Source organism: Ciona robusta, chromosome 1 (assembly GCF_009617815.1).
Source record: "Ciona robusta chromosome 1, ASM961781v2".
NCBI classification, from domain to species: domain Eukaryota; kingdom Metazoa; phylum Chordata; class Ascidiacea; order Phlebobranchia; family Cionidae; genus Ciona; species Ciona robusta.
Genome location: NC_143235.1, coordinates 4,883,582 through 4,897,955, shown reverse-complemented (window position 1 = coordinate 4,897,955; position 14,374 = coordinate 4,883,582). Strand labels below are relative to the sequence as shown.

The window sequence follows — 14,374 nt, the reverse complement described above, 5'->3', positions numbered from 1 at the left end:
ATATAGAGAAATTTTCAAATTTTTTGCGTTTTGCCCAAAGACTTACAGTCTATACTACATTGGGGGAAGTAGAACACTTAAACACATATTGCCAATTATTTCCAAAATCAAAATAGATGACGGTTTTTATTCAATACCACGAATTAGTACTATCATTCCTTTATTAATTGACACCAATTTAATAAAATATAATCCGCACAACAATTGAAATTTTACAAATTCGAAAACACACAGGATAAGATTGGACAGTTTAAAATCATTGTTAACTTTGATTATTAAGTGTATTTAGAAATAGGAATATTCGTAAATAACACGAAATAATGCTGTACGGTTTAAAAATTAAATCTAAACATTCTTTTTCTTCCCTACTGCTATAGTTTTTAACATGTTACCTATACATTATATTATTGCATAACAACTGGTATTGTTTGAACGACAATGGGTAATGTTCGAACATGAATGGATAAATATTGTATCCTACAAATGTATGAATTTGTAATAACAGAAAAATTGATTATAACTATTGATAAAGTTTTTGCTACAAATTGGGTATTACTACTCTGTTTTTGGCACAAGCCCATTCTTATAAATTAACACCAAGTGCAATTGACCAAATTTCGAATATAGTAGAGTGGGGCAAGATGGGAAACCTTGTGTAAAGGTGTCCTATCTTCTCCCACCCTACTGTATATTTTCAAAATATTATTTTTTTATTATATCAGTATCTTACAGTTGAAAAACCCCTGAGGTATAAATTACCAAATTAAAATCAAATCTTTCAAAGTTTGGCAATGAAAACATACAAAACTACAATGTGGGGAAAGATGGGACTCAAAATTATATTTACATTAGCAGTACTCTACAACTTGTCGTTAACCTACCAAGTTTAACAGGCTGTGCTAGTTTCTTTACCATTTAAACTTTATATATATACCGTTTAACTGATATTTTTTTGTTGTTTTTACCTTAAATTAAAGTCATATTGACCCCTGCCTGTTTTCTTTATGCTTATATCTCAGTGTTTTTTTTTACAAAACTAAAACTAGTTTTATGAGACAAAATCAAACTGTACGAAATATTCAAGGTTGTTTTATGAAGCTATGAAACTAGTTTAATCGTTCGCACACGCAAACTAAAAAAATCATTGGCTTTACTATGATTTAGCGAGCATTCAAAAATAGCACCTTACTATTTCGCTTTTTTTTACCTGTTTAAAGTATAGTGTTTCTATTTTACATATTTTTTTAAATCTTAAAAAACAGTAATCAGCTTTGACAGTCGTTTTATAAAGTCGTGATAATACTGTCGAATAATTCTGTAACCACCTTATTTTCCTGATTATCATTAAATGGGGGTCCGTAAAAGTAAAATTAAAAAAGAGTCTGGTCTGACAAAGTGTCCTATCTTCCCCCACCCTACTATACGATACACTGACAACGGTAGCAGCGTCGAGCCTCGAATTCAATCCACTGCTGGTCTAGACTCTAGAGTCTAGAGCAGCGTAAACTGGGGTAAATTCTTTGTATGTTGAGGGTAAATGCGCCACCAATCGGAAACCACATCAGTTGATGGAACAGAAGAAATGTGCCAATTGTATATACTTTACCAGACATTATTGAACAACTCGTTGCCAAAAAGCAAGCGCATCTGCAGTCGCATTAAATATAACTGATGTAATTAGTTGTTTTTGCTCTTTAATAAATGAGCGCCATATCAGCTCTCGCGAATTAAACACGAAGAGAAAGAACTATAAATGCATACAGGACATTTATTTGTTTTTAAAAATGCATACAGCAACTTATTTGTTCTCGCGTGCCAGCCATTAACGATAGCCTGCACCAAAGTTGGTCTGCTGCACAAGAACCGTATGCCACACCATGCAACTCGTGCGCGCTTAATGTTGATTTTTTAGAACGTTGAGAAAGTGGTTAAACATCCAGACGGTCGTACCGTGAGGGAAAGTTGAAAAGCACTTTGAAGAGAGGGTTAAACAGTACGCTGTGGGGTCCGCCGGTTTATTGCTCGGGGTGGCTGGTTCATCACCCTGGTTCGCTTTGTTTTACCCTTAAAGAGAACCGAGGTTAGTAATTATAATTGGTGTCCCGACCGTCCATACTGTTTATGCATTATGGTCATTTAAGTTTCACTCAGTGGCGCCTCTGGCGCTTATTAGTTGGACGCGCGATTTTTTTACAATAAGAAACGAAGTGGAAAATATTGCATACCAAATCACCAATTATAAAATTTGGCCTCAATTCTGTTTTAATTCATAAAAATTGAGAATAGTCTTAAATTAATCACGATGAGGCACTCCTAATCGTCTCTTTCAAGCTCTCGCGTAATTCTACGCATAGCCGCAATCTGCGCAGTGGAACTACAGAACATCGGTACGTTAATATTTATCCAAATTCAATTCGCAACTCTAGACTTTGTATTCAGATTGTGTTTCAAACTCAAAACATCATGGCTCAACAAATTAACTGTGTCTGTGTCCATAACGTAAATATTTGCTAAATACTGGAGTTACGCAGCGGGACTTCCCCGTAGGCAAAACTGTCGCCCCGGTATAAATATTTAATATTTAACGAATTTTGTTTCCTTACAGTAGCATTAGTTTATTGTAAGTACAATAGAAATGCCCTGCATGCTCAGATATGGATGGTAGAAGACACCATACCGGTAACTTGCGCATCATGAAACCATCGAGGATTCAGTTTTCGCAAGACTCAATTGCAAAATCGTTTAAAAATGGAACTGAATTACATGAAACTTGTCAACTAATATCAACTGGATCTGTCAGTGCGGATGAGATCCGTCCAATAAGAGTGATTATAAAGGATAACAAGGCGATAAGGTATATATTACAAAACTTCGACACCGATGTGATTGTTATTGGTTTAATCGTTAATTATATCATAATAACAATATTCGTGTTAAACTGATAGCAAGGCAATAAGGTATATGGTAGGGTAAAGTAAGATAGCACGGGGACAAGTGGATGGTAGACCTAAAGTAAATATTGTTTAGTGATAAAAAAGATCCAACAGAATTATTCTGCAGTATTCTCAAGCCAATGTAACCAAGGTGTCATAAATCTTTTTATGGCATCTGTTTTGGTTTATTAAAAATCGAACCTACCTACACTGTGGTTCGATATTTAGGTTGTCTTTACGGTTTCAGCATATACAATATTTTCAGTGTTGACAATCGTCGGTTGTACGTTTTTCGTGTGTTGGAAATATCAGGACATCTTTACAGCATCAAAGTTCAAGTAATAAACCAGTTCGATGAAAAACGTTTTACTTCGAACAACGATGGCTGCCATGTACGACTACGAAGTGGTGGACGTTCACCAGCTTACAGACATTGTAAATGTTATGAGGGTATATCACTAGCAGGTAAACATTTTAAGTACGAACAATTAGTTGCTGTATTTAATTGATACAAAAAAACTTATTCTTTACAGTTTTTCCCATTAAGTTGAAAAATAAAGGCAATGTCGGGGCAACTACTACGAGAAATAAACCGTCATTTACAACACCGCAGGCAGATAACAAGCCAAACAAAACTGAACAATCTTTAAACTCAGGATTCCAGCAGCACTATTCTACCGATGTCAATGACTCTTCTCCTACCGATTCTGACAGCGTGAGTATTTATTATTGAGTATTTAAGCAGCGTGAGTATTTAATATATTCAGCGTGAGTATTTAATATGAAGCCCGTGCCCCAGCAACCACTACGATAAATAAGTCATTAACAACATCGCAGACGGATAACAGGCCAAACAAAACTGCACAATCTTTAAAGTCAGGATTGCTGTACGATGACTCGTCTTCCACCGATTCTGACAGCTCTATTATTCCTAGCGATGTGAGTATTTATTATTTCTAGCAAAGTTTTATGAAACTCTCGTCGTTTTATAGTGTTTAAAACTTTATGCATGGGGAGCAGGTCGGACGGTTGCAATGCTTAATTCGTCTATTACGAAACAAATTAAACCTTGTGGCAAATCAAACTTTTTTCAATACGAGTATGTCACACTTTACCAAAATATTTCTCTTCCACCGTATAGGTTGCTGCGATATTACTTATTTGTAAGGAATATTTAAATCGATTTTCGTATGTATTTATATTTTTTATTAAAATTAAGTTTCTTTTCAGAAACCTAAGTCAAGTATCGAACCAACCAACAAAGGCTTTTGGATTACTGGAATCGCATTTATTGCAGTTGCTGGGCTTGTTGCATTCCATGTTTTAAAAAACAAAATTCACGTTCTTGTGTAACAAATGATATAGTAAGGTTGGAGAAGATGGGACACAGTCTAGAAGATGGGACACAAAAGTCTAGACTTTTTTGAAACTTTCCTTTTACGGACCCCCAATTAATGATAATCAGGAAAATAATGTTACAGAATTATTCGACAAAATTACCAAGACTTTGTAAACGCGGGTCAAAGCCGATTATTGTCTTTAAAGAATAAAAAAATATGTAAAATAGAAAGCTCACTTCAATAGATGAGCACGTATACTAAAATGTAATCAAAGTCAATTTTAGAATGCCGAGGCTTCATATATGATGCTAAAACGTGCATGAATTTTACACACATTATTGCCTAAACATTTTTTGCTAATATAGTTAAATATCATTTATACCTGTTTCATGAGCATTATCAGATGATCGCCGTTCGTGTAAAAAAAAGTTCATATAAACATACTTAGCGGGCACGAAGTGCAGTTGATGTTCAAATAATACCGATTATCGTACAAACGTTATCAGTTTTTTATAAAATAATATATTATAGGTCACATATTAAAAACTATAGCAGTAGGGCAGGAAAAGAATGTTCGCACTTGATTTTCAAAGGGTTTAATATTATTTCGTGCTATATTCACATGTTTTTCTGATAAAACGTTTTTTTTAATATAATGATTTTAAACTGTCCCGTCTTACCCTCTGTGTTTTTCAATCGGAAAACTGCACCTGTTATGCGAATCGCTAAAAAACTCTCCGTGTGTTTTAATATATATTTTTTGAATTACTATTAATTAAAATATAAATGACAGTCCTTATTTGTGGTATCACTCAAAAAGACGTAACATGTTTGGATTTTAAAAATATTGGGCATTTTGTGCTTTAGAGCCCCATCTTCCCCCACTCTATACAATACATTATGATATGATTTAAGTCTAAAGCCTACAGTGTGATAACTGAGAGATGCGGAAAAAAATGTGACAAAAGACAAACAAGACATTTGACTAAAAATGTATATAAGGTTGGGGTAAGATGGGACACCTGTTGCACATAATATCTAAATATCCTGATCGTGTTTTAAACATTTAACAACGTTCTATTGGAGTCGTGAAGATGCGTTTTTAGAATTCTTTTGTTTATTACCAAATGAGACGAAAAAATGCAATAAAAATGTGCCCCATCTTCCCCCACCCTACTATATAGTCATTTTGGTTTGATTTTAGCCAAGATATGTAAAACTGAACATATGAGTGCCGAAAATTAAGATGCCGTATATATAATAGCAAAGGAAAACAACAAGAACAATTGTTGTGTGAACTATAACATCAGGCGTTCAAATCCTGCAATTCTTCAACCTCAACATTTATTTCTTTAACATGTTTTTCCTCGATGCCCCATTTAATGCCCTGTTTGAATCTCTGTTGATACAATTTTTCTAGGTTAATACTTTTCTTTCAAATCAAAATACAAACAGAATATATAGTAAGGGTGGTGGGATACGGGCCACATTTAACACATAATATATAAATATCTTGATCGTGTTTTAAACAATTGGCCTATGAGAGTCGTAAGGAAACGGGTTTATAACTCTTTGAATGTTCTTTGTTTACTACTAAATGGGTTGAGAAAATAGAATGAAAAGGTGTCCCATCTTCTCCCACCCTACTATATGACAAAAATATATAACTTACCTCTGATAAAGTACCATTACCACGAACCATTACATAACAAGCAACTCCGGGTATCCATAAAATAGATGAGAGAGAAAGTATCCAACCAATTCCATTTGCCCACCATGGATAAACATAATCACCAACTTTAAGTGGTTCCCATTTGATACAATAGAATATCAGAGTTGCCTGGAACACCAATAGGTTTAGGACTTTATTATAGTACCTTATAAAACTATTTTTCCATGTCCCTATTGTACCCCAATCCGTATTATCAATTGTTTGGTGTTTTGTTACAAAGCATGTATGAATACTTAATTTTAAACAACGTTACATTTATAGTATACCGAGAAACACAATTAAGGAATCAACTTTTGAACGTACCGCTGATATAGTTGGTATCAATAACTTGTAGCAGTACTTAAAGTATATAGAAAGAGTGGTGCCAGTCATGTATTTAAAGTCGATTGCAAATTTATCAGCGTTCCAAAACCAACCAACTGCAATAGACTCCCAAAGTGCTGACCACAGAAGACAGATACCAGATCCTCCGTAAAAATTGATCAATTCGAAAATGTATAAAGAATCCTGTAACGAAAAGGCATAAAGTATAGTGGGAAAGTTAAAATACATATTGTCCAATACTTCAAAAATTAAAATTTATAACGTTTTTTCGGTGTTACCATTGGTTTGTACTATCCCAACTTTATTAGTTGATAACATTTCAAGATAATGTATTAAAATACACAGGGGGTTATTTTGCAATTCACAAACGGAAAAAATGCAGTTTTAAAAAGGCATCTAAACAGTTTTAAAAAGGCACCTACTGTATTTTGTATGAAGAATTGGTATTTTTACTTTGTATGTAGAATTGGTATTTTTACTTTGTATGAAGAATTGGTAAACAATAATTGGTTCTGTTGGAACTGAGTATAGTAGGGTGGTGGAAGGTGGGACACCTTTATCGCATAATATCTATTAACAACGGTCTATGGAAGTCGTGAGGATATAGTTTTATAATTCTTTGAATGTTCTTTGTTTACTACCAAATGGGACCAGAAAATAGAGTTTAAAGGTGTACCATCTTCCCCCACCCTACTTTATGTACATATATATCTCAATAAAAAGAAACAGATTCACACCTCAATTGTATTACGTATAAATTCCAATTCCTTCAAGTAAAAAAGGAACACACTACAACATATAAGTTACCTTGTTGAGAAACATAACACAGGAAAGGTAAAGAAATCCAGCCAGTGTTGCGCAAGTCAACAAACGATTTTTAGTGTTAGAAACAAACTTAGGAAAAGCATCACCAATGATCACCATCATGCCTTCAAACTCTCCGAACTTGAAAAGGAATGTAAAACACAGTATGTTACAGATAAATACCCACCCGATCCGTCAACTATCTTGCGCTTTAAGCGGACATAAAATTGTCTAGCTTAGCGCTTGAAATACCCGCTAAGATAGAGTATAAGACATGTCTAGTTCAGTTACGTTAACACAAACTTCAGTATGTAAATAAATAATAAGAACAAACTATAAAAACCACAATTAACTTACCGCTGTGTCGATGCAAACAAGATAAAACATTAAAAAGAACAAAGCTGACCAGAGTTGAGGAATGGGCAACAGACTCAACCCATATGGATAAATTTGAAAAACAAGCCCAGGCCCTAAATTAAAACCGCAATTATTGATTTGAAGTATCTACAGGAAATGCATGTTTAACTTAGGGAATAATAACAACACCTATACAATCTTCCCACCAAATCCATCTTTCCTAGCTTTCCATGCTGCCAGTCATAAGATACGATTAAAACTAGTAGCGATTACGAACAGCATTAGCATTGGAAAATATGCCTTGCCTACCTGAACTTAGGACATTGATAATATCCACTTTATTGACGTGAGCAATATGTCCAAGAAAGCTAAACGTAATCAAACCCATGAATATTGATGTAAGACATCCGGCTGGTATAACGAAAATTGCTTGTCTAGAAATAAAAAGCTTAATGGAGCTAATTAAGATTTAAGTTCATCAATTTAAGTTAAATTGTGATTTCCAATAACACAAATGCAACTATAAGGGCAAAATCAAAATTCGTGTAAAATCAACAAAATAGTACAAACTTAAAGAAATTGTTGCGACGACGATTGAAACTTCCAAATGCTGTCAATCCGGAGTTACATATTCCAAATGTGTACATGGCCTGTGATGCTGCTTCAACCCAAACCTACAAGGTGTTTTGAAACATAATGTATAGTAGGGTGGAGAAATATGGGACGTCTTTTCATTTTATTTTCTAGTTGCATTTGGTAGTAAACAAAGAACGTTGAAAGGGTTATAAAACCGTGTCCTCATCACGACTCCCATAGACCGTTGTTAATTGTTTAAAACACGATCAGGATATTTAAATATCATGTGCTAAAGTTGTCCTATCTCCCCCACCCTACTATGCGATTGTTTTAAATGATCTGGTCGAAAAATTAAAATGATTTTTATTCTAAGATCGAAGTAGTAACTACCTGGGGTGAAAGAAGACGTTTAAAATCTGGAACGAAAAGTTGTCTCATTCCATCGGAAGCTCCTTCTAATGTAACTCCCCTCACAAACAGCACGCATAGTATAAGGTATGGGAATGTGGCAGTGAAGTAAACAACCTGGGTATAAAAATGTAAATGATTATATTAAGAAAATTTATACGGCAGGTCATCTCTTGATATATAGTAGGGTGGGGGAAGATGGGACACCTTTTCATTTTATTTTCTTGTCCCATTTGGTAGTAAACAAAGAACATTCAGAGAATTATAAGACCGTATCCTCACGACTCCCATAGACCGTTGTTAATTGTTTAAAACACGATCCGGATATTTAGATATTATGTGCTAAAGGTGTCCCATCTTCCCCACTCTACTATATAATATGGTGAAGTAAGTTGGGACACGGGGTAAAATAGGATATTTTTTAAATTTTTTATTCATGGAGAAGCTACACGTCTACCCACTTTGACAATAGGGGTACGCAAAAAGTTTTGACTTACTACGTAGCACCGAACAACACGGATATAACTAACAACTATAACTAACTTGCCTTGCCACTAATTTTCACTCCTTTTGCAACGACGCCATAGATTGAAGTTAATGCCCCCAATGAACACAGCACCATTTGCCGGTTGAAATTCTCATTGTATGGATAAGAAAGTCTCAGGACGTAGTTTCTAAAGTTTACACTTGAGGTTAACTGGTGAATTTGTGGTATAGTAGGGTGGGGGAAGATGGGACACCTTTTCATTCTATTTTCTCCTCCAATTTGGTAGTAAACAAACAATCAACAATTTTTTATAAAATTTTAGCCTCACGGCTTCCATAGATCGTTGTTAATTGTTTAAAACACGATCAGGATATTTGGTTACTATGTGTAAAAGGTGTCTCATCTTCCCCCACCCTACTATATATTGTTTGCTTGCTGTTACGCGTATTATTTTTTTTATCTCATTAATTACCCGATAAGAAACATTTTCATTCTATTTTCTTTACCCATTTGGTAGTAAACAAAGAATATTCAAAGAATTATAAAACCGTATACCCACGACTCCCATAGAGCGTTGTTATAGTTGTTTAAAATCCAATCAGGATATTTAGATATTATGTTCGAAAAGTGTCACATCTTCCCCACCCTACTATACATGAACACTTTGATTTCACCTCCAGAATTGTACTTGCGGCAATGAATCCTGCAAGAATATGCCTTCATTTGTGATATTACCCAGAATTGTACACGATTTGGTATTCCAATCGTTATCTGCAAATATTAATAGAACGCATGTATGTCAGTTGCGCGTCACCTGTTGCAGAATATACCTACCACAAGTTGTCCATGGAAGAGGGCCAGTTGTCAATGAATGTCCAAGGTATAATATTGCCCAAGACATTATTCCCATAAATGGTATCATTCCCAATGCGGTAATGAAAACAGTGGCGTAACCAATTCCCTTAACATATAAGTTGTTATATTTTATTCAAAATTATTTAATCAGAAAATAAATACGCTACCATGTATAGGGGCATACACTAACGAAAAATGGAACATTTTATATAGATGGAGATGCTCAAATGGGGTCTAAAAGAACTATCGAAGTTTCAAAAAACGAAACAGCTTTTAAAAAAATCGCGTGAAAACAGAATGATACAGAGTAAAACAAAACGCTGTCCGACAATGCATGTGATATCCCATAAGTTGCCCGTTTTCAGTTTCTAAACTACTTCTAAAAAAAAAATTCATAAAACATGGATTTGGTATATAATGATATTTCCATATAGGCGTGGCAACACTAATCAGTGTGAATCAAAGATTTATTATGATTTAAAATTATTTGCAACTCATGCAGTGCTTGCCTTAACATACCCAATCCACATACAAATTGTATTAATCTTATTTAAACTGGTGGGTTTCTCTCTTTAAGCAATATGAGATGATATTCGCTATGTGCCCAATTATTTAAACAGATACCTTCATGATTGGCAGTCTTTCCCACGCCGCTAACCTTCCCTTTTGGGTAAATTGACCCAGACCTACTTCGAACATGTATAGCGGTAATGAAATGAAACACGCTGATATTAGATACGGTATCAAAAATGCTCCTGAAAAAGGGTGTGAGTGTAGTATTCATACATAGAACTATTACCTATTATATTAGACTAAGTTTAGATTTACTCACCTCCTCCGTTCTTGAAGCAAAGATATGAAAACCTCCATAAATTACCGGCGCCAATGACGTAACCGAGTAGGCTCAATATAAACTCTGTAGGCTTGGCCCAACCAGCACTGCAAGTAAACACACCGTGATTTCCAGACTACAGAGCAAATTTCAACACATAAACATGGCCAAAGACGTAAATACAAGTCACACACAACTTGAGTTATTTTCACGTCACAACCTTATGTCTGCCTATAAACTAAAATAGGTTTCGGCAAACGCCTTCTCCCAAATGTTAAATGTTTTGTTTTGGAGGTGGACCATAACACGTCCTCGATTATAATTTCAGTGCACATGCATTAAATACGGAATAAAAGCACCACAAAACCTCTGGTTTACGCGGAAACGTTTAAAACCCATGAGCGATTTTACCCAATATAAAAATAATTCAAGTCATGTGAAATTAAGTTTTAAAAAAAACGGAAAAAGCGAAGATAAACAACTGATGACAAAATGGGCATTAATGCTGTAAACCTCAATGTGTTAAACAAGCAGATATTCGTAATGTTGCGAAAAAACGTGTGTTTTTCTTATTGGTCATATTATTTTCCATTTATATCGACTGCCTTTGCAACGAATAAAACACTTTTATTCTGTGACACTTATATCTTTTGTTTGGAATTAAATAATCTATTTATCACTTGTGGTAAGTCAGTCCTCAGTAACAGTTCAACAAGGAAACGAATGAAATGTCCTTGATAGCAAAACAAGAAAAGTTTCATTATATTTTATAAAAATTCAACTATGTTTTACGGTCACAGAGTATTAGTCATGTGCGAAATTACACTCACGCACAGTACACACGTACAAGTACTCAGTGTATTGAGTATAGGCCAATATCTATCTTATAATACACCAGGCAAAATAAATTAAATTTATTTACAAATGCAAACATCCAAAGCAGGCTCATGTTCTAAGAATTTTTGGTCAAAATACAAAATTCTATTTATAAAACAACGAATGTTCTCTCGTGGCCGGAAAACGTCAGTCCTTAACATGGGTGTTCTGTTTCATACACTTCGTGCCAGCTTCGGAGTTACCTTGTATGTTTCTTTGAAGGTAATTAGTTTTTTGGATTTTTTCATTATTTTTACGTGTGACCATCTGATAGTTTGGATAACCCACGAGTGACCAATGGGTTGGAGCAATTGCCGTTAAGTCTTTTGCCCAAGGACATACACGCCCGCAATGATAGCAGCGACGAGCCTTGAACCCATTACCTCTGGGTAAGAGGCAGGCGCGCTAAATACTTTGCCACGGCGCTAGGTTTAGGTGTGTTTCTATTAAGTAGCCGGGGTTTCCGAAACTCTTTTGCATATAACCCGATGTATTCTTTTAAAAGTTTGCGCGACCGTTCATGGTTAATAGTATACTGTAGTGGGGTGCGGAAAGACGGGACACTTTTAGCACATAATATCCCAATATCCGGATCGTGTTTTATACAATTAACAACGATCTATATAAGCCGTGCGGGTACGGCTTTATAATTCTTTGTTTACTACCAAATAGGACAAGAAAACATAATGAAAAGGTATCATATCTTTTCCCGCCCTACTATATATGCAGTACTTAGTGCAAAGTTCTTCTTAACGACTCTGAAGTTCGCAACTCCCCGGAATGTGCTACTAATTCTAAATTCCATAATTATAATGAACTGCATTCAATTATACATACTTACTGCTGTTTGTCTTTCTGGTTGTCCATTACACGTACAGCGGATGTTTATTTACCTTTAGAATGAAAACTGTCCTTTAATTATGACTTTATGACTTCGAACAATACAACACCAATAGGTTAAACTTGTGAGCTAAACTTAATCTAATATTTTATCTTAAACACAAGCCGTTCGACAAATTAGCAATAACAATTCAATGAGAAACAAGCGCTTATCTATAATTGGAAAGCACAGCCAATAAATTTTGCGATTGTGTTTACACAACAGTATCGGTTTCAATTCCGCTTATACAAATGGAATTGGAGAAATCATTTGTCTTGGCACTCAAACGCACACAGCATATGGCAAGGTTAATTTGCATTTTATTTGCAGTATTATATGTGCATTGTATTTGCAGTACTATGTGCATTGTATTTGCAACGATTGGGCTGTTTGGCTGGTTATATAAGAAAACACTGATGCTCGTCCACTATTTAATTATTCGGATATAGTAAGGTGGGGGAAGATGGGACACCTTATCATTCTATTTCCTCCTCACATTAGGTAGTAATCAAAGAAAATTCAATTAAATATAAAACCGTATCCTCACAACTCCCTTAAAGCGTTGTTAATTGTTTAAATAAAACACAATTAGGATATTTGGATATTGTGCTAAAGGTGTCCCATCTTTCCCACCGTATTAGTCCTATATAATTTAAGGATATAGTTGGGTTGGTGAAGTTTAAATCACATGTTTTATCCACTACCTATGGTTTAGGATCATGTTGTTCAAATTCACAAATCCAAACATATGACGTTTTTTTTGGCTGATACTTTAAATTTGTACTATCCATACCTTTCTTCTAGTTAAGATTTATTAAGATTTTATTTTTTCACTTGAATAAATGAATGTAACTTACTTTTCCTCGCGTGGCCGGAAAACAACAATCGTTGTAACACGGGTGTACACCTCGTATGTTACTTTGTGAGTGATTATTTTTTTGTGGATTTTTTCATTTTTTTATGTGTGGCTGATAATTTGGACAACCCATTAGTGACCACTGGATTGGAGCAATTACCGTGAAGTGTCAAAGGATACATACGCCCACAATGGTAGCAGCGAAGATCCTTGAACTCTTAGCTCTGGGTTAGAGCCAAGCGCGCTAACCAACTGTGCTACGGAGCCGATGTTGTGATATATTCGTTTCGATTAATAAAGTTATAAGCAACCGCATTAAATAGTGGGGTAGGACGGTGCCATTAAGGACATATTGCGTGAGTAGTCACATAGACTATTTTTTGTCGAACAGTGTTGTTCTTTTTGTTGTGGGTGTTGTTGTTGTTAATTAGACTTTTTCCAACGTATCTCAATTTTTAATTCTCACATTTATTGTTAAATCTTCGGATTGAAATGAAACCATAATATATGTTTATACATTTTAGAATATTTTTTTACATTTAAAACCGAATAATAAATAGCAAGTAATAGACCATTTTGCATCCGATTGCTTAATTAGCGAGTAATTAACGATTAATTTTTTGTTTGTCTAAAAGCGAAATAGGCTATAAATTACATTTCTAACTTAGCATAGTTATATAAACCATAGTGCATACAATCGCATAAATTGCGATTAAATATTGATTACAATACTCGATTGGTTACAGGCAGGCGCGCTAACCACTTTGTCACGGCGCCGGATAAATTATTAAAACAAATATATACAAAATATTTGTTTCGCTGGGCTAAAACAGGATTTGGGACATTATCATCTGTTCCCAGTCGCTTTAACGGTTGCGCAACCGTTTTTACCCTACGATCTGTCAAAACAGTGCTTATAATATCTGAGGATTTGTGAATGTGAGATTAAAGAAGTGTTCTTTGGTGAGATAAAGAATTCCCACAACAATTGACGTCTGTATCAAATTATTATCATTTACGTAGGGGCGCATTGAAAGCATTTATACATTATTACCATTTAAGGTAATTGAAATATTATTTTTAGCTAATCACCATATGATTAATACTGCCTTCC

General features: G+C 34.7%; 2 protein-coding genes across 2 annotated transcripts; one reads left to right on the top strand and one right to left on the bottom strand.

Moving 5' to 3' along the window:
• Positions 1-2,615: 2,615 nt before the first annotated feature.
• LOC149741702 (uncharacterized) lies at positions 2,616-4,045 on the top strand. The gene is made up of 2 exons (XM_089888674.1): positions 2,616-2,854; positions 3,199-4,045. Exons 1-2 carry the CDS (start codon positions 2,655-2,657, stop codon positions 3,440-3,442), a joined length of 444 nt encoding a protein of 147 aa, XP_089744800.1. The 5' UTR covers positions 2,616-2,654; the 3' UTR covers positions 3,443-4,045.
• Positions 4,046-5,798: 1,753 nt separating this feature from the next.
• LOC149741701 (creatine transporter-like) lies at positions 5,799-11,409 on the bottom strand. The gene is made up of 13 exons (XM_089887759.1): positions 11,329-11,409; positions 10,649-10,784; positions 10,441-10,571; positions 9,796-9,922; positions 9,636-9,732; positions 9,018-9,148; positions 8,457-8,617; positions 8,061-8,164; positions 7,800-7,924; positions 7,491-7,603; positions 7,202-7,274; positions 6,280-6,568; positions 5,799-6,237 (listed from the first exon to the last, which is right to left on the bottom strand). The coding sequence occupies exons 1-13, from the start codon at positions 11,407-11,409 to the stop codon at positions 5,811-5,813; spliced, it is 1,995 nt and encodes a 664-aa protein (XP_089743885.1). The 3' UTR covers positions 5,799-5,810.
• Positions 11,410-14,374: the final 2,965 nt, after the last annotated feature.

Coding starts and splice junctions, on each gene's coding strand:
- LOC149741702 (XM_089888674.1), top strand. CDS start 2,655: ATGGATGGTAGAAGACACCATACCGGTAACTTGCGCATCATGAAACCA. Junction 2,855..3,198: donor AAGGATAACAAGGCGATAAG/GTATATATTACA, acceptor CAATATTTTCAG/TGTTGACAATCGTCGGTTGT.
- LOC149741701 (XM_089887759.1), bottom strand. CDS start 11,409: ATGAAACTTTTCTTGTTTTGCTATCAAGGACATTTCATTCGTTTCCTT. Junction 9,149..9,635: donor CCGCAAGTACAATTCTGGAG/GTGAAATCAAAG, acceptor TGTAAACTTTAG/AAACTACGTCCTGAGACTTT. Junction 8,165..8,456: donor AACGTCTTCTTTCACCCCAG/GTAGTTACTACT, acceptor AACACCTTGTAG/GTTTGGGTTGAAGCAGCATC.